This window comes from Mastigoproctus giganteus, chromosome 12 (assembly GCF_048544385.1).
Source record: "Mastigoproctus giganteus isolate SK-2022 chromosome 12, ASM4854438v1, whole genome shotgun sequence".
NCBI lineage: Eukaryota > Metazoa > Arthropoda > Arachnida > Uropygi > Thelyphonidae > Mastigoproctus > Mastigoproctus giganteus.
In genome coordinates this window covers 26,255,524-26,276,936 of record NC_143586.1, presented here as the reverse complement: position 1 = coordinate 26,276,936, position 21,413 = coordinate 26,255,524, and the positions used below count along the sequence as shown (strand labels likewise).

Genomic DNA, 21,413 nt, shown 5'->3' with positions numbered 1-21,413 from the left:
TTCACCTATCCATTCACTCCAAATGTTTGCTTAGTTCCGCCTTGAATTTATTTTCTATAACTGTCTTTCCTCAGTTTGAATTTATGTCGCCTCAGACGATGAATACACCTCTGGCATTCCCCTCGCTGAAAAACTCCTCGTGTGTGAATGTCGATGCAAAATATTCATTTAGTTTGTTAGCTACCTGAGCAGGATCATCAACAGTTGAACCATCGATATCAAGTGGACCACTCTGATTCATAGCCTTCCTTCTAGAGTTTATATAAGTAAAGAACTCTTTGCTGTTTTTTCTTTCCATCCTTTGCCAAGGATTTCTCATAATCTGTCTTTGCCTGCCTAACCTCCTTTGTGACTTGGTTACAGACCAGCTTATATCTATCATAGGCTTCTGTGTCACGTGTTAATTTATATGTATCCCATGCATTTTTCTTCTCTGCCATGTGTCTCATTAGTTCATCTGACATTCATTTAGGCCTAAACCTTGAATAATATTTCTTAGTTGGTATGTAAAGCCTAATAGCTTCCAAGATAAGTTCTTTGAATGCTTCCCATTTTGAATTTGCTGTTGGTAAGATCATCAGTTGGTCCCTCTGTATAGAATTTAAATACTGTCTCAGACCATCGTAGTTGCCTTTATGAAAGCAATAACCCTTCCCTTTATCCCTGATGGTAGTTACCTCTTTGAGTAAATCCTACTTCAGCACACTGTGATCGTTGCCACCTAGTGGTTCCTTTATCTGCAGATTCTTAATGCATGAAGAATCACTACCGATAATCAAATCAAGAATATTACTCCCTCTAGTTGCCTTCTGAATATGCTGATGTAGAAAACAATCATCCAATAAATCCACAAAAGCCTTGCTAGTGTGTGAGTGACCAGCCCCAAAATTCCAGTCAATATCTGGAAATTAAAATCCCCCATTATAAGACTCTCTGATTTACTGGCCCGCTATATTTCCCTGTACATTTTCTTATTATACTCATCAGAGTCATTAGGCCCATAGCACACTCCCACTCTCAATTTTGATCTCCCAATGCTTATGTCACACCAAACTGATTCGACACCGCACTGTCCAGCGATGTTGACTGGCTTCACTTCCTTGGATTTTATGTATTTCTTAACTAATAGCATAACCCCTCTCTTCCTATGTTGTCTATCCTTTCTGTACCCATTGTACTCCCCAAATTCCAGTTCTGCATTCCCTTATATCTGTGTGACATCACGTCTCTGATATTTGATGAATTTAAGATATTGCTTTGAGCAATACCTCAAATTCATCAAATTTATGTACCAAACTCTTAGCTTTGGTGTACACGCAAGTATAAATGCACCTGTTCATATTCTTAGCTACCCTAACACAACCCATGTGTTTACTTGTACCGCAATGACTCCCAGCAGTCTTTGAAACATCCTGCATTTTGTTTTCCAGGCTTCTGCTCATTCCAATAGAAGCAGTGCAAGAATCACTTTCACCTCTGCCAGTGGCTGCTGTTAATCTATTAGTCCTTGTATTCCCCCAAGCTAGCAGTTTTCAGACCCACCTAACACTGCCTCGATAGCATCAGCAAATATTCTTGCAACCTTTCTATTTAAGTGTATCCCATCCCTTTAGAAGCAGACTCTCCTGTTAACAAGTACAGACCAGGCTGAAAAAAATTCTACCCTTTGAGCCTTGAACAATCTTTCCAGGGCTGAATTTATCGAGAAGGCTCTCATCATATACTCCCTCCTATCGTATCTGGGCAGAATTGCAGACACTTTCAAATTCAACCCTAATTCACGGCTTTTTTTCACAGTGATCTGTACTTGTTGAGTAATTCCGCCGTTCTCCTACTCTTAATATCATCAACGTGTACAACTATATCACCTTTTGTGCCCTTAAAAGATGATATCTGCTCGACAACGTCATCAACCTTTGCTCCTGGCAGACATACCCTAGTCCTGTTCCACCTATCCTTTTTACAAAGCATGTTTCCCGTTTCCATGACAATAGAGTCACCAACAACTATTAGTTCCCGTGGAACCAGCGTATTCTGCCTTGGGGGTTGCCGCTGTGTTGCATGATGACCAAGTGCAAGCTCTGGCGTTGATGTGTGCAGCTGAGAGCTTGATGGGCCCCTCAATTCAAATCCTTTGAGGGCATCCATCCTGTCCTCCAAGCTCTCATATAGGCCCATAACAACGCTGAGTTGTCACATCATTTCGTTACACTCCTTGCATCATCGTGCACACACAGACAGCCCCCATGGCAATATCATGTCCCGTACCCGATTGCTCCACATACATCATGCAAGCAGTGCATTTTAAAAGGCTGTGATTCAGAGGGCAACTCCCCCCCTCGGTTCTCCTCTGAGCCACAGCACTCCCATTAGCTTGAGCCTTTTGCTTTGTAAACTTGTATCCCAACACAGTTATAATGCTAAATATATTTTTCAGTATCAAGTTTTATCTACGAGTTCCCTTTATATAACTTCCATATCAAGTTATGTATTAATTAATTATGTTACATTTGTAATCTAAGTCGTTATATGTACTTAGTTAAGACTTCAATTTAATTGACAACGAAGTTTAACAAATTTAATTGATTTTACTGATTAATTGACAATATTATATTATATACTATACTATACTTACTAACGCTATCTAGTTCGGGCTATAAAGTATTGTATAACAAAGGCGGCAAGTTACGAACGGTAAATCTATGGACAGACACTTAAGTATTAATTAACTTCCAAATCTCGCTGTCTCAATTCAGAATAAACTAACGATCCTCACTAGGTCTATAAGCTACTTATAGAAAATAATTTGATGTAACAATTGGTCAATAAAGCGGCTAAATATGGCTAAAAAACTTCTCGTTTGGCGGAGCTGCAACTTGTAACACGTGGATTTGATACCCTTACTGATACTTTTATGCAATTACAGGGCTGAGTAAAGAATAAATACACCAGATTAATCAGAAAATCACAAAATAATGCTATACTACTAAATTTAAATCAAAAGTCTTAGAAAAACAATAATTTCAAATCAATAAATAAGAAAATCCACTTAGCAGCTTTGAATCCACTTAGCGGCTTCCCACTTTGTGGACTAATAACATTAGTCCACAAAGAGCAGTGTCAATTGATTACCACTCTCTGTTTTTTCTCACTCAACCATCCCTTTATCCATAACAGCAGTTTGGGCATTAAGGCCAAGTTGGCAAATATGGCATTAAGGGCATGTTGCGACAGTGGATAAAAGGGTGGTTAAGTGGTAGAAAACAGAGTGGTAATTAATGGACACTGCTCTTTGTGGACTAATGTTATTAGTGGAGTTTCCCAGGTTTTGGTGTTGGGCCCATTATTGTTTTATATATTTATCAATTATATTGATCAAAATTAGACCAGGGTTCGAGCCCATGACTACCAAATACGGAGGATGCGGAAAGGTCAGGGAATGACCACCGCATATCCCCGGAGCAATATGCCCTTAGTTGCCAATGCTCCTAAAAACCAAATAACAATAACAATATTGGTCAAGATATATCAGGCTTAATGTCCAAGTTTGCAAAGTGGCAACTGAAGTTTAACATTGACAAATGCAAAGTACTGCATATGAGTTGAAGTAACCCCAGAGTAACATACCAACTGTGTGGTACTACACTAAGGGTGCAGTGGAGAATGAAAAAGATCTGGGGTAATTGTGCAGTCAGATATGAAGTTTTCTAAGCAGTGCAGACAGGCTGCCAGAGCAGGTCATGGGATGTTGTGAATGATATACAGGAATTTTGCTAGTAGGGAGAAGGAGGTGATTATTCCTTTGTATAAGGCAATGGTGAGGCCATGCCTTGAGTACTGCATACAGGTTGGAGGCCTCATTTTAGGAATGATGTTGAGTTGCTAGAACGAGCACAGAGAAGGGCAACAAGATAGGTCAAGGGAACGAAGGGGTACTCTTACCAAGAAAGGCTTAAATTCTGCAAATTGCAGTGTGTGCAAACTTAGGTACCTGTGAGGAGACCTGAATGAGATGTATAAGGCCCTGAATTGAGCCTGGATCAATGCTGTTGGGATTCTTCCTCTTGTTCAGTTTATGAACCTGAGGGGCCATAAATTCAAATTGAACGACAGTTGTAGAATAGAAGTTTGGAAATTTGCCTTCAGCTAGCGGGTGGTTGATTGCTAGAACAAATTGGCATCTGTTGTTGTGGAAGTTGATAGCTTAAATAAATTCAAGGAAGAACTGGACAAACTTTTGGAGCGAATGATTGTGAGAAGTGGATTTTTTTTTTTTTCTTTCTGTCTAATACTGTATAAGCTTGCATTTTTGCGTCATATTCCTCTGCTAATGGTAACGCTAATTTGCTGTTGGTGGCTTCAGCAGTTAATCCTACCATTGTAGTCAAATAGTGTAAAATAGGTTGTTTGTTTAATTTTTTGTTTTCAATTGTTGGTATGCTTAATAAAAATTTTTTGCTATTGATATCAAAATCTAAACTAAAATGTGTGAGTGTGAACATGTGACTGTGAGAGGTGCTTGTTAATAAGAACATAAAGGGAGAGGGAAAAAAAAGAAATGGAGAGGGAGTGAATATATCTGACACAGTTTTATACACTGAGATAGCTTTGCATTAGGAATACAAGGGGTGATCATTTAATTCACAGACTGGTGCAAGACCTTATCTTGCACCAGTCATCTTATCTTACACCAGTCATCTTATCTTACACCAGTTGTGAAGTTCAAAGGAGAGTTCAAACTCTCCTTTGAACTTTACACACTTTTGCCACCATTGTACCCACACATCAAATGCTTCTTGCAAGCCATTTTTTGAAAGACTGCCCATTGCTTATGTTGAGGCGCCTCCGTAGCCAGGTGGGAAGAAGCAGCAGTGCATAGCACACGCTTCTTGATTAGACCGGGGTTCGAGCCCGTCACCACCAAATACGGAAGATGCGGAAAGGTCAGGGAATGACCACCGCATATCCCGGAGCAATATGGCCTTAGTTGCTAATGCTCCTAAAAACCAAATAACAAACAGCAAACAAACAACAAACAACATTGCTTATGTTGTGGCTTTGAGCGTTGTTGTCAGACATGAAATGCTTGCCCTTCAGATGTGGGAATGGGAAGAAATCACATGAGGCCAAGTCAGGTGAATAAGGGTGATATGGCAGAACCTCAGCACCTGTGGCAGTGATCACTGGCTGTACAATATTAGTTTTATGGGACTCAACATTGTCTTGATGGAGAAACCAATTTTTCGATGTTTCTCAGGAATGGCACAGCGAACTTTGACTCCGAGAACCTCAAAGTATGCTTCCTTATTTATAGTTGTTCCATGAGGCACAAAATCTGTAACAAGAATGCCTTTTATGTCAAAAAACATAAGAACCATTTGTTTGTCAGCCGAACAAGAAACTTGAAATTTCTTAGGTCTTGGTAAATCAGAATGCTTCCACTCACTCGACTGTTGTTTTGTCTCTTGATCATAGTGAAAAATCCAAGTTTCATCACATGTCACTATTCAATTTAAAAAGTTTTGACCGTGTTTTTCAAAACGATCAATAATTTCTTTGCACAAGTCTACTCTTTGCTGTTTTTGTTCTGGAGTCAAATTGTTTGGAATCCAGTGGTCACAGATTTGCGGCATTTTCAGGTGATCTTTCACAATATTGTGAGCACTACCATATGAAATGAACATTCTGACAGCTAAGTTAAGAAGTGTAATTCACCTGTCTTCATCCAAGATTTCATGGACTTTTGCGATTTGCTCAGGAGTTGAGAAGGAAGGCTGACCAGGTCTTGGGTGATCTGCAACAGACTCATGGCCTGTGCAATTTAAATATGGCCATCCTACCAAGAATTCATTACTGTATGCTTCATTCATCTCTTTAAACAGTTAAAGAGATGAATGAAGCATACGTTTCTGATGCATTTAAGCCCCATCTGATATGACAGCAAATCACGTATCACTGTTCAATCTATATATCCAACATGATACTTGCTTCAAAACGATAGTCAGTGACACGTGGTGAAAAAACCTTCACACAACACTAGCTCGACAAGTACAGGCATACACACTCAGAGTCTGCTCAGTATCAATCAGGAAGAGTGTTTCTAGCAGCACTTATGGAAACTTTGCATTGTAAATATAAATTCTTGCACTAGTCTGGAAATTAAATGATCACCTCCTTGTATATACCTACTACCTGCTTGTGTCAAATTTAATGTATTGTATGGAATGGCCTGGATATGTTGTGACATAGAATTCATGAGGTGTTGGAGGATATTCACAGCTATAATAATTTGTGTTGAACACTACATCCAATAGTTAGTCAGATATTTGGTGGTACTGAATTTAGTTGCTGAATGGCCCTCTCCAAGATGTCATACACATGTTCATTAAGCTGAGGCAGAGTGAGTTTGTAAGCCCTGGAAGGATACAGAACTTGCCAAAATACTTTATAAAACCATTGTAGTTCTGTGACATGGAGTGTTGTTTTATTAAAAGGTGCATTGGTAGTGTGGTAAGATGGTCACCATATACAGGTGGGCATGTTACATATAGTAGTAGTGGCATGTGATGCAAGAAAGCAAATGTATGAGCTTATGCAGCATCAGCCAAAAAAAAAAAAAAAAAAAAATCACACCATTCCCTCAAAAATGCCTGTCCAGTTCCTCCACAACAACAGATGGAAGTTTGTTCCAGCAATTAACCACCCGCTGGCTAAAGGCAAATTTCCACACATCTATTCTACATCTGTCTTTTCTTAATTTGAATTTATGTTCCCTTAGGTTCGTAATCTGAACAAGTGGAAGGATCCCATCAGAATTCAGCGTGCTGAACCCATTCAAGGCCTTATACACCTCAATCAGATCACCGCGCAGGTGCCTAGTCTCCAGCCACTGCAATTTGCAGAACTTAAGCCTCTCTTGATAAGAGGATCCCTTCATTCCCTTCACCAATCTTGTTGCCCTTCTCTGTACACGCTCAAGTAAATCTACATCCTTCCTAAAATGAGGCCTCCAGACCTGTACGCAGTACTCAAGGCATGGCCTGACCATTGCCTTATACAGAGGGATAATCACCACCTTTTCCCTGCTAGCAAAATTCCTATATATCATTGACAAAACCCCATGACCTGCCCTGGCAACCTGTCTGCATTGCTCAGAAAACTTCATATCTGCCTGCACAATTATTCCCAGGTCTTTTTCATTTTCTACCACCTTAAGTGTAGTACCACACAGTTGGTATGTTTCTCTGGGGTTACTTCTACCCATATGCAGTACTTTGCATTTGTCAAGGTTAAACTTCAATTGCCACTTCTTAGCCCATCTGCCCAAATTATCTAGATCCTGTTGCAGTAGCACACTGCCATTACTGTCATTAACAACCCTGCCAACCTTTGTATCATCTGCAAACTTCGACACTAAGCCTGATATACCTTCATCAATATCATTGATAAATATAAAAAACAACAGTGGACCCAACACCGAACCTTGTGGGACTCCACTAATAACATTAGTCCAAGAAGAGCAGCACCCATTGATTACCACCCTCTGTCTTCTCACACTTAACCATCCTTTTATCCATTGTAGCAACTTACCCTTAATACCATTCTGCTCCAATTTGTACAATAGTCTTACATGTGCAACAGTGTCAAAAGCTTTCCTGAAATCCAAATCTATGATATCAAAATTATTTTTTGCATCCAGTTCCTTTGTAGCCACATCATAATATCCTATCAAATTTGTCAGACAAGACTTTCCCTTAACAAACCCATGCTGTGTCTGAATTATTGCTGCAGTCTTGTCTAGATGATCCTGCAATGCATGATATGATGAACCTATGCAAGTTTCCACTGAGCTGCTGGTTGATTGGTACCAGGAAGCCCAGGGTACAAACCCTTTCATGCAGCAAGTCTCAAATGCTTTGTTTTGAATATACCACACCTGCACCTATCTCCCTCTTTGTATAGTGCAGTTTGAAACAGTTCATTGGACCAGGCAACTTATTTATAGTCATCCACTGGCTCTGCTCCTGTGCCCACTATAGGCTTATTTGTTTGTAATGATTTGCTAGTATCTGATGTATGGTTCGTGTTGAAATGGTTGTGCCATCTGCATGTTGTATTGTATGGGCAGTTTCTCCAATGGTTCCATCTGTTTTGCTGAATAGCATGTTGGATTCCCCCCCCCCAGTCAACAGCATGTGGCTGACCTGCATGATACTTCTTTCATGGTTCTTCCATGATTGATTCACTCTTGATACATATAAGATATGGCTGTATGTGGAACACTGGACATAGGTGACAGTGTTAGAAGTACTTGCCTCTGCTAATCCAGCTCCAGTGATTATTTTTGGTTAGTTCACTTTTCCAGCCATTTTTTTGTATAGAACACAGATCTGCCTTATGCTGTAGTGCTCTTATATAGGGCCAGTGCACACTACATAAAAGTAGAGAAAAGATCCTGCACTTTTCTTTGTATGTTTTTTTTTTTTTTTTTTTTTTGGGTATTTAAGAAAAAACATTATACATACCTACAATATACTTAATTGTGTCAGTTGATTATGATAGATAGAATACCTGTGGTAAATATTTAAACTGCTTCAGAGAAGTAAAAAATTGGATGTCTGACCCTGAGATTTGTTGATTGTGATGACAAAAGCTAAGAAATTGTCTTATTTTCAAAATAATTGGCAACTGATTTTAACAGGAGCTGAATCAATTCTGGGGATTTGAAAATTGATCTGAAAATTTTTTTTTGATCCCCCCCCCTCAGTTTTACTGCTAAATAAAACCTATTACAAAAGGAATCACATCAAAAGCTTCTTTAGTCTTTAAATTATTCAAGTTCAAAGAGAGTTGTAGACAGAAGAATGGAGGAACATAAGCAAATTATTATATAGATGATCTTAGGTTAATCAGATTAAATGATTTAGGTGAGTTAGCAATGTCAGCATCGTAAGGGAAATTGTAAAGGCATGGTCCACACACACACACACACACACACACACACACACACACACACACACACACACACACACACACAAGCACACACACACCTTTTGTTTCTTTTATCTACTAATAATCCAACTAACCAAAGAGACATATTTCATTGTTAGTATACCATGCAGATGGGCAGGCTGCTCGTCATTGTTTCTTTGCTGTTGACAAATGCTCTTTTTTTCTTCTGAGTTGTATTTTCTAATTAGTAATGTCTGTTGTAATTGCAATCTTTTCTTTTTTTCACTTTATTTCTTAGGTATCCTATTGGTGCAAGGCACGGTCCTCATATGTAGATGTATCAGACGTGAATCTTAGTCTAAAGAACTCAGATTATTTTGAAAGAGAACCTACTGGCCTATTTCCTGGTATTCAAATATTTGGACTTACTAAAGTAAGGTGCTAAAAAATATGGGCTTTTGTAATTTTATCTATATATTAAGATTTATTTACATGTGTTTTTATTATTATCTCAGTTGAGTGAGGATTCTAATGCTACGTGTATTACAGGAGGCTAAATTTGCAGCCTGCTACACAATTTTGGGATTTCTGGTCAAAACACAATAATGGCACTTAACTGTAAAATGGAGCTGATGCTATACTGAATGCACAAAAAATAACTTTCACCAGAAGTTAATTACAGACAGTAGCAGATTATTATTATTATTATTAGCTATATGGTGCAAGGAAGCCTTAGGCTTATGCTGCACCAGCCAAAAAAAAAAAAAAAAAAAAATTCCTGAGCCACCCTGAGAGAGAGAGGGAGAGAGAGAAAAGGGAATCACCAAGAAAGAGAAGAACGATGATGATATCCAGCTCAGGACCCTGGGTGGGCCATGCCCATACTCACCAGATGTGAGCCCCTGGGGTTTAATGACTATCAACTTCCAACACCTGATAATATTGATAGTGAACAAAATGTTTACAAAAATTCTTAGCAAACTAGTTTGTGCAGGCTCTCATGAGTGGGCTCACACATTATTTGTCTTTCAAATTGTGGGAAATCCATTATGTGCAACAATTATTTGCAGAAGATTGTGACTCATTAATGTTTTTTTTTTTTTTTTTTCTTTTTTTTTTTATTTGCTACGAAGAGTGGCCACAGTTTCTGAAACACATTAGCATTAATAGTAGCAAATGAAGATTATACACCACTTCCCATTTCACTTATTCATTCCCTCCAATAGTTTATGTAGTTCTTTGAATTTATTAAAGCTGTCAACTTCCAGAACAACAACAGGTGGAAGTTTATTCCAGACATCTGTTCTGCAATGGCCCTTCCTCAATTTGAATTTGTGCCCCCTTGTGTGCATAGTCTGAGCAAGAGGAAGGATCCCATCAGCATTGAGATTGCTTAACCCATTCAAAGCTTTAAACACTTCAATGAGATCACCTTGCAAGTGCCAGACACTGCAATTTGTAGGACTGAAGCCTTTCTTGGTAAAAGTACCTTTTTTTTTTTCTGCTTGTCAATCTTGTTACCCTTCTCTGTACTGGTTCCAGCAGCTCTACATCCTTCCTAAAATGAGGCCTCCAGACCTGTATGCAGTACTCAAGATGTGGCCTGACCATTGCCCTATACAATGGGATAATCACCTTCTTATCACTGATAGCAAAATTCCTGTATATCATTGACAAAACCCCATGAGATGTCCTGAGAGCATGTCTACATTGCTCAGAGATATTCATATATGACTGCACAATTACCCCTAGATCTTTTCCATTTTCCACTGCCCTGAGTATAGTACCACAGAGTTGGTACTTTCCTCTGGGATTACTACTACCCATAGGCAGTACTTTGCATTTGTCGATATTCAACTTTATTTGCCACTTCTCAGCCCGTCTGCCCAAATTTTCTAGATCCTGTTGCAGTAGCACAATGCCATTACTGTCATTAACAATCCTGCAAGCCTTTGTATCATCTGCAAACTTCGACACTAAGCCTGATATACCTTCATCAATATCATTGATAAATATAGAAAACAACAATGGGTCCAACACCGAACCCTGGGGGAATCCACTAATTACATTAGTCTACAAATAGTGTCCATTGATTACCACTCTGATTTCCCCACTCAACTATCCCTTTATCCCAAGCAGCAATGTGTCCTTAATGCCATTCTGCTCCAATTTGTACACCGGTCTTTTATGACAACAGCATCAAAAGCTTTCCTGAAATCCAAGTACAGTCAGGTATGCTACAATGAACGTTTTTATCAATAAAATCAGGATGCTACAACAAATGCGGAGGAATACTATCAGTCGACGTAGCACGTGTGTGTGCATTACATGTCGGGGCTTTCCCAACACATCATGACATAGTTAATGACAGGAATCAGGATATCCTATTGCATTGAGATCTGAATAAACTAGGCAGATGGGCAGATATATATCAATTGAAATTGGGTTTTAATTGAGAAATGCAAAAGTACCATATATGAGTAGCAATAATTCCTGAATAACATACTTTAGTTGCTATTATACTCAAGATAGTAGAGAATGAAAAAGACCTAGGGGTAATTAGAGCGGATATCATCTTTTAAGGGCAGAAAAGGCGATATAGTTGTACACGTTGGCACTAATGATATTAAGAGTAGGAGACTGGCAGAATTACTTAACAGGTAGAGGTCACTGTTGAAAAAAAGCCGTGAATTAGGGTTGAATTTGAAAGTGTCTGCATTCTGCCCAGACACAATAGGAGGGAGTATATGATGAGAGCCTTGTCGATCAATTCGGCCATGGAAAGATTGTGCAAGGCCCAAGGGGTAGAATTTTTTTCAGCCTGGTCTGTACTTGTTAACAGAAGGGACTGCTTCTACAGGGATGGGATACACTTAAATAGAAAAGGTGCAAGAATATTTGCTGATGCTATCGAGGCAGTGTTAGGTGGGTCGGAAAACTGCTGGCTTGGGGGAATACAAGGACTAATAGATTAACAGTAGCCGCTGGCAGAGGTGAAAGTGATTCTTGCACTGCTTCTATTGGAATGAGCAGAAGCCTGGAAAACAAGATGCAGGATATTTCAGAGACTGCTGGAAGTCATTGCATGTATACTTGCGTGTACACCAATGCTAGGAGTTTGGTAAAACAATTTCATGAATTTGAGGTATTGCTCAAAGCATCAAAGGCGGATGTTGTTGGGATATCAGAGACATGGTGTCACACAGATATAAGGAATGCAGAACTGGAATTTTGGGAGTATAATGTCTACAGAAAGGATAGACAGGATAGGAAGGGTGGAAGGGTTATGCTATTAGTTAAGAAACACATAAAATCCAAGGAAGTGAAGCCAGTCGACATCGCTGTACAGTGCAGTGTCCAGTCAGTTTGGTGTGACTTAAACACTGGGAGATCAAAATTGAGAGTAGGAGTGTGCTATAGGCCTAATGACTCTGATGAGTATAATAAGAAACTGTACAGGGAAATAGTGGGCCAGTAAATCAGAGAGTCTTATAATGGGGGATTTTAATTTCCCAGATATTGACTGGAATTTGTGGGTTGGTCACTCACACACTAGCAAGGCTTTTGTGGATTTGTTGGATGATTGTTTTCTACATCAGTATGTTTGGGAGGCAACTAGAGGGAGTAATACTCTTGATTTGATTATCAGTACTGATTCTTCATAGATTAAGAATCTGCAGATAGAGGAACCACTAGGTGTCAGTGATCACAGTGTGCTAAAGTGGTATTTACACAAAGAGGTAACTACCATCAGTGGTAAAGGGAAGGGTTTTTGCTTTCTTAAAGGCAACTACGGTGGTCTGAGACAATATTTAAATTCTATACGGTGGGACCAACTGATGATGTTACCAACAGCAAATTCAAAGTGGGAGGCATTCAAAGAATTAATCTTGGAAGCTACTAGGCTTTACATACCAACTAAGAAATATTGTTCAAGGTTTAGGCCTAAATGGATGTCAGATGAACTAATAAGACTTATGACAGAGAAGAAAAATGCTTAGGATACATATAAATTAACACGTGACATAGAAGAATATGATAGATATAAGTTGATCTGTAACCAAGTTACAAAGGAAGTAGTAGTAGTACTAGTGGCATGTGGTGCAAGAAAGCAAGTGTATGAGCTTATACAGCATCAGCCAAAAAAAAAAAAAAAATCACACCATTCACTCCAAATGCCTGTCCAGTTCCTCCTGAAATTTATTCAACCTATCAACTTCCACAACGACAGATGGAAGTTGGTTCCCTCAATTAACCACCCACTGGCTAAAGGCAAATTTCCACACATCTATTCTACGTCTGTTTCTTAACTTGAATTTACGCCCCCTTAGGTTCGTAATCTGAACAAGTGGAAGGATCTCGTCAGAATTCAGCGTTCTCAACCAATTCAAGGCCTTATACACCTCAATCAGATCACCGCGCAGGTGCCTAGTCTCCAGCCACTGCAATTTGCAGAACTTAACCCTTTCTTGGTAAGAGGATCCCTTCATCCCCCTGTACCTGTACGTAGTACTCAAGGCGTGGCCTGACCATTGCCTTATACAGAGGGACAATCACCTCCTTTTCCTTGCTAGCAAAATTCCTGTATATCATTGACAAAACCCCATGACCTGCCCTGGCAGCCTGTCTGCATTGCTCAGAAAACTTCATATCTGCCTGCACAATTACTTCCAGGTCTTTTTCATTTTTTACCACCTTAAGTATAGTACCACAAAGTTGTTACGTTTCTCTGTTGTTACTTCTACCCATATGTAGTACTTCGCATTTGTCAAGGTTAAACTTCAGTTGCCACTTCTTAGCCCATCTGCCCAAATTAACTAGATCCTGTTGCAGTAGCACACTGCCATTACAGTTATTAACAACCCTGCCAACCTTTGTATCATCTGCAAACTTCGACATTAAGCCTGATATACCTTCATCAATATCATTGATAAATATACAAAACAACAGAGGACCCAACACCGAACCCTGTGGGACTCCACTAATAACATTAGTCCACGAAGAGCAGCACCCTCTGTCTTTTCCCACTTAACCATCCTTTTATCTATTGTAGCATCTCACGCTTAATACCATTCTGCTCCAATTTGTACAATAGTCTTCCATGTGCAACAGTGTCAAAAGCTTTCTTGAAATCCAAATATATGATATCAAAATTATTTTTTGCATCCAGTTCCTTTGTAACCATATCATAATAACCAATCAGATTTGTCAGACAAGACTTTCCCTTAACAAACCCTTGCTGTGTCTGAATTATTGCTGCAGTCTTGTCTAGATGATCCTGCAATGCATCTTTAACCAATGACTCCATAATTTTACCTTAACAGAAGTTAAACTAACTGGTCTGTAATTACTCGTGTCGCCCTTCGATCCCCCTTTTTGAATTGGGGATACATTTGCACATCTTCATTCAATCCGTGGGAACCTCCCCTGATTCTTAGGATTCTCTCATAAAAATGGCTAAGGGTTTGCTTAGTTGCTTTGCCGCCTCCTTTAATATAACTGGATAGATCCCATCCACCCCAGGTGCTTTTCTTATGTTTAACTTCAAAAATTTCTCCTCCACTTTGCTCTCAGCTATTATAAAATCATTAATTATCCTGCTACAATTTGATAAACTTCCGCCCTTTTCAAACCTTAATAGTTTCTCATGTGTGAATGTAGATGCAAAATACTCATTCAGTTCGTTTGCTATCTGAGCAGGTTCAAGAACAGTCGAACCATCGATATCAAGTGGACCAATCGGATTCATCCCCTTCCTTTTAGAGTTTATATAAGTAAAGAAATCCTTGCTGTTTTTCTTATCATCTTTTGCCAAGGATTTCTCATAATCTGCCTTAGACTGCCTAACCTTGCCTTGAATGGGTTGAGCACGCTGAATTCTGATGGTATCCTTCCACTTGTTCATATTACGAACCGAAGGGGGCACAAATTCAAATTAAGGAAAGACAAATGTAGAATAGATGTGCGGAAATTTGCCTTTAACCAGTGGGTGGTTAATTGCTGGAACAAACTTCCATCTGTCGTTGTGGAAGTTGATAGGTTGAATAAATTTAAGGAAGAACTGGACAGGCATTTGGAGGGAATGGTGTGATATATTTTTTTTTTTGGCTGATGCTGCATAAGCCCATACACTTGCTTTCTTGTATCACATGCCACTACTACTACTACCTCCTTTGTGACCTGATTACAGACTAGCTTATATCTGCCATAGGCTTCTAAGTCGCTTGATAATTTATATGCATCCCATGCATTTTTCTTCTCTGTTACGAGTCTCATTAGTTCATTTGATAACCATTTAGGCCTAAACCTTGAACAATATTTCTTAATAGGTATGAAACTTTTAATAGCATCCACGATTAATTCCTTGAATGCTTCCCACTTAGAATTTACTGTTGGTAACATTGTCAGTTGATCCCACTGTACAGAATTTGAAAACTTTCTGAGACCGCTGTACTCGCCTTTACGGAAGCAAAAACCCTTTCCTTTATCCCTGATGGTAATTAAATCTTTAAGTAAATCCCACATCAGTACCCTGATCACTGCCACCTAGCAGTTGCTTTATTTGCAAATTCTTAATACACGAATGATCACTGCTGATAACCAGATCAAGAGTATTACTCTCTCTGTTTGCCTCTTGAACATGCTGCTGCTGCAGAAAACAATAATCCAATAAATCCACAAAAGTCTGACTAGTGTGTGAGTGACCAACCCACACTTATCAGTCAATATCTGGGAAGTTAAAATCCTCCATTATAAGACATTCTGATTTACTAGCCACTCTATTTCTCTGTACAATTATTCATTGTACTCATTCGAGTCATTAGGCCTATAACACACTCCTACTCTTATTTATGCTTTTGCAGTGCTTATGTCACACCAAACTGACTCAACAGTGCACTGTTCATCTATATCAACTGGGTGCACTTCTTTTGATTTTATGTTATTCTTAATTAACAGCATAACACCTCCTCCCTTTCTATCCTGTCTATCCTTTCTGTACACATTGTACTCCACAAATTCCACTTTTGCATTCCTTATATCTGTGTGATACCAGCTCTCTGCTATCCCAACAATATCCACCTTTGATGTCTTGACCAACACTTCAAATTCATCAAATTTATTTTCTATACTTCTAGCATTGGTATACGTGCAAGCATACATGCTCCTGTTCCTAGTTACCCTAACACATCCCATATACCCACCTATTTCACGATGACTGCCATCCGTCCCTGAAACCCCCAACACCCCTTGATCCCGGTTGCTAATTATTCTAATAGAAGTTGTGCAAGAATCACCTTCACCTCTACCTGCGGCTACTGTTAAACTATTAGTCCTTGTATCCGCCTAAGCTAGCAGTTTTCCGACTCGCTTAACACTGCCTCGATAGCATCAGCAAATATTCTTGCACCCTTTCTATTTCAGTGTATCTCATCCCTGTAGAAGCGGTCTCTCCTGTTAACAAGTACAGCCCAGGCTGAAGTAAAATTCTATCCCTTGAGCCTTACACAGTCTTTCCAGGGCTGAATTGATCGACAAGGCTCTCATCATACACTCCCTTCTATCGTGTCTGTGCAGAATTGCAGACACTTTCAAATTCAACCCTAATTCCCGGCTTTTTTTTTCAACAGTGACCTGTACTGGTTAAGTAATTCTTCCGGTCTCCTGCTCTTAATATCATCAATGTGTACAACTATATCATCTTTTGTGCCCTTAAAAGATGATATCCGCTCTTCAACGTCATCAACCTTTGCCCCTGGCAGACATACCCTGGTCCTATTCCACCTATCCTTTTTACAAAGCATGTTCCTCGTTTCCCTGACAATAGAGTCACCAACAACTATTAGTTCCTGTGGAACCAGCGTATTCTGCCTTGGTGGTTGCCGCTGTGTTGTGTGATGATCAAGTGCAAACTCTGGCGTTGACGTGGGCAGTTGAGAGCTTGATGGGCTCCTCAATTTAGATCCTTCGAGGGCATCCACCCTGTCCTTCAAGCTCTGATATATGCCCATAACGACGCTGAGTTGTTGCCTTATTTCCTTACACTCCTGACATTACACACACACACACACACACACACACACACACACACACACACACACACACACACACACACGCACACACACACACACACAAAGACATCCCCCATGGCAATATCATGTTCCGTTCCAGAGAGTTCGGCAAACATTTCACAAGTTGCACATTTTTTTAGGCGGTGATGCATTGGAGAATCGCCCCCCCCTCAGTTCTTCCCCAAGTCACAGCAATCCTGGCACTTTGTACCCGTTGCTTTGCTGCTCTAGTTTGGGGCATGACTTTAAATTAATAAGATCAATAAATTAAATTAATTAAATGTCAATACTACGCTATCTAATAGAAACAGTGAATCGTATTATGCTATATAATTATACGTTAGAGCTACCTAGTTACCTCAATTAAAAATTTGAATTCCCTACCACTGTATACAAAAACAATGGCTGCAAGATTCAAATGAAATAACAGTTTTACGTATATTAACTAGTAATCGACAAAAACTCTATCTAAATTAAAATAAAAATAACCAGCGTAACTATAACTATAAGACTACATATTAAGTACAATATGAAATAACAATTATGTAAATAAAAAGGCAAACACGTATCGCTTTTTCGGAGCCTGTAACTCACAGCTGTAATTTTTAAAGAGGCTCAGCGCCCTCTCTAGAGGTTAGGCAAGCGAAGGCAGATTATACGAGAAATCTTTGGCAAGGGATGCAAAGAAAAACAGCAAAGAGTTCTTTACTTATGTAAGTTCTAGAAGGAAGGGGATGAATCAGATTGGTCCACTTGATATCAATGGTTCAACTGTTGATGATCCTGCTCAGGTAGCTAACAGACTAAATGAATATTTTGCATCGACATTCACACATGAGGAGTTATTCAGGGAGGGGAATGCCAGAGGTGTATTCAACTCTAGCAGTAAGCTAGATAATCTTGTAATAACTTGAGGCGAAAGGAATCATACAGTGAATAATTTGGGCATCTGAGATGAGCAGTAGTTGAATCAACCGATAACTGAGATTCTCTCAGAAAAAGTACATGGGGTTTGGCAGACTGCAAGTGGAAATGGACATTGTTGAGATTAGAATTGAGACCACGTATATTTGTGAAATGAATTAGGAAGTGCTTGGAAGGTTTAGATCATTTCGCAGATAAGCTTGCTCTATTATTTTGACAATTCATGGTGTATTCAATAGTAAGAAAAAGTGGGTGGGGCATGCTGTATGAAGTAATGAAATTTTTGGATATGGTGTACACATGGTAAGAATATACCCAGATCCTTGACATAACGTGGCCTCGACAATGCTCCCTGCATACACAATACTCAGACTCCCTCCAGTCACTATCTGGCAGAGTAGAGGTAGCAAGATTATACACTAGCTGATCCGGAAGCCTTCTAGAGAGTTACCAATAGGTTCGATCCGGTGTACTAACTAGCGGCCAGCTTGCGAACACCGTTTTAGAGCTGTACCCTCAAAATGTAAGGAATACTGGATCTTGCCACATGTTCATCATAACCTCAAAAGTCATCAATCATACTGCATGATGGAAGAGATAGGGAAGGGTTGACCGGAACTTAGCTCTAGAGACTAAACATGGATTCCACCACTTCAAGCCTCCAATAAGCAAAGTTGTGGTTTAATTCACCTGTTGATGAGAGTCATCTACCACCTAGAACTGCCTGGTAACATAGAGGGACGGCGTTTCTCCATCTGGTGGGGCACCACTCCTCGACTCCTGCTTATGTTGGTTCACACCTGGGTGGTCACCCACCATGTTCTTGTGCATGGAGGTTATACCAAGGATTACTAACAGTCCTACCCTCATGAATGTGCAAGCAGAGGATTTGGCTGTCACAGACCATCCGGACTTCGCCGAAATTGGGTCCACCTGACTTAATGTCACCCGAATATCAGTTCCATCAGCGTTTTAGACTCCCTGGTAGCAAGTACAGCTTGTTGGGCATATCTGAGAGAATGTCTGTGACAACCTCAAGGACCAATTAGACCTCTTACTAAAATTGTTTCCCCCCATATCTGATGACAGCTATACCATTTACATTTTATTTTTATTTTCATTTTCATTGCTCGATCAAGCATATTTGCATTAAATTTTTAGTATTAGACCTTATACTAAAATTGTTTCCCCCTATTAGTGAAAGGTGAAAGAATTTTAATATCCTATTGGTTATAATGAATTAAGTAAATTATGGGCTGAATTGCCAAGTCCATTTTAATTGGGGAACTGTAAAGTAAAATGAGTACAATGAAAATGGTATAAAAATGAAAATGGTAATGAAAATAAAAATAATTAAGTAAGTGGTATGTAAATGGTATAGCTGATGACAGCTATACCATTTACATTTAATTTTTATTTTCGTTTTTATACAATTTTTATTTGCAATTTTTGTTGCACTGATTTTACTTTACAGTTCCCATACTTAAAATTGGTTTGGCAATTCAGCCCATAATTTACTTAATTCATCATAACCTCTAGGATATTAAAATTCTTTCACCTTTCACTACTCTTCTGCCGACCGGGCTAGCCGAGTGGGTAAAGTACCTGCCCGGCAACCCAAAGGTCGCGGGTTCGATTCCCGCCTCGGGCTTGGATCAAAGTACTGCAAAAACCTTGGAAGGTGCAATATGGCCACAGAAGCCGATGCGCCAACAACTACCAAATCACTGGAACTGCACTCACTGGAACTACTCTTCTTTTTCTACTTTCCTCACCCTTATAGTTACTGGCACCTTGGTAACTTTCACATCCATTTATTCTTACTTAATTTAATTTAATATTAATACAAATTACATATGCTCTTACATCCTTCAATGCTGCTTTACGCTTTTAGGTGCATCTGTCATAACTATTTTATTAATCTTGCCTTCACTGAAACACCATTTCATCTACTGTTTACCTCTTTTCTATGTGACTCTTTAAACTTTTCTTTTAAAGAGTTACATTAAAAACCCGTGTATATATTTATATATATGTATGTATGTATATATATATATATATATATATATATATATATATTAGGGTTTCTCAAAAATACACAGCATAACTTCAGGAAAGAGTTCCTCATACGTAGACAATAAAAAATATTTTATATCAGTGTAGTTCCGGAAATGCTTGGTTTCCGAGTTTTGAAGATCTGTCTATGACACTTAACTGTTCACATCACCTTATAGTAATTGTTCAAAATGTCCACCCTCTGCCTGAATACAGGCCTCACATCGATTTCTCATGGACTCGCGAAGACAATGCCAAATTCCTGGCATATTTTGTATTGTCTCACAACCTGCCACAATTCAATTTCCACATCAGCTACCGGAGTCGAATACGCCAACGACTTTAAATGGCCCTACAAGAAGAAATCTAGTGGGTTTAAATTAGGTGAGCATGGAGGCCAGGCAGTTGGTCCACCTCTACCGATCCACCGACCAGGAAAACTTTGATTCAGATAACTGTGGGCTAGGTGGCTGAAATGTGCGGGAGTGGCATCATGCATAAAGTGTGCTTGTTGACGAATGATCAGTGGTGTGTCATCCAAGAAATCAGGCATGTTGTTTTCTAGAAAGTTTCTGTATGCCTGCCTTGTGAGTTTGTTTGGAAGTACATGGGGGCCCAAATAACTTATCAGCAAAAACACCCGCCCAGATGTCAAGGCTGAACCGGTGTTGGTGATGTGATGGAAGAATTGCATGTGGGTTTTCCTCAGCCCATACATGCTGATTGTGAAAGTTTTGGATTCCGTCTCGTGAGAACTGTGCTTCATCTGTGAATATCACTAGGGCAGGAAAGTGAGGAGTTGTACCAAACTGCTGCAAGAACCACTGGCAGAACATTACTCGTGTAGGGTAATCTGCTGGTGACAAGGCCTGTACCTGTTACAGATGGTAAGGATACAGTTGGTTTTCTCACAACACTCTCCAAATAGTTGAACGTTGAACAGCCAGTTACATTGCTATTCTGCATGTGCTGATTCCAGGAGTGGCACGCACAACATCCAAAATCTTTTACTCTACTGCAGGGGTCGTAGATCTTGGTCGTCCTCTGTCGGCAGCATGAAGTGTAAAGGTCCCATGTTCACAAAGGCGGTGATGGATACCTTCAAACTTTTTCATGTTTGGACATCTTCATTCTGGGAACCGTTCGTGGTACAAACAACAAGCCTCCAGAGCATTGCCATCTGCCAAACCATACATAAAGTGCATATCCGCTTGCTCCTTATTTGAGTACATGGTCGGAATAGAAAACCACCAGATTCTGCCAGTACCTTGTGATGAAGGCAATCACCTGCGGGAGATAAGACATTCTGGTTAATAACTCGGGAACCAAGCATTTCCGGAACTACGTTGATATAAAATATTTTTATTGTCTGCATATGAGGAACTCATGCCTGAAGTTATGCCATGTATTTTT

The 21,413-nt window shown here is 39.5% G+C and overlaps 1 protein-coding gene across 1 annotated transcript in view; it reads left to right on the top strand.

The window, feature by feature from the left end:
- LOC150076806 (phospholipid-transporting ATPase ABCA3-like) overlaps positions 1-21,413 on the top strand; it is a 354,775-nt gene that overhangs the window by 155,254 nt on the left and 178,108 nt on the right. Inside the window, exon 9 of the mRNA XM_090385684.1 lies at positions 9,251-9,385. Within this exon, the coding sequence (XP_090241810.1) occupies positions 9,251-9,385 (135 nt within the window). The remainder of the gene's footprint in view (positions 1-9,250; positions 9,386-21,413) is intronic.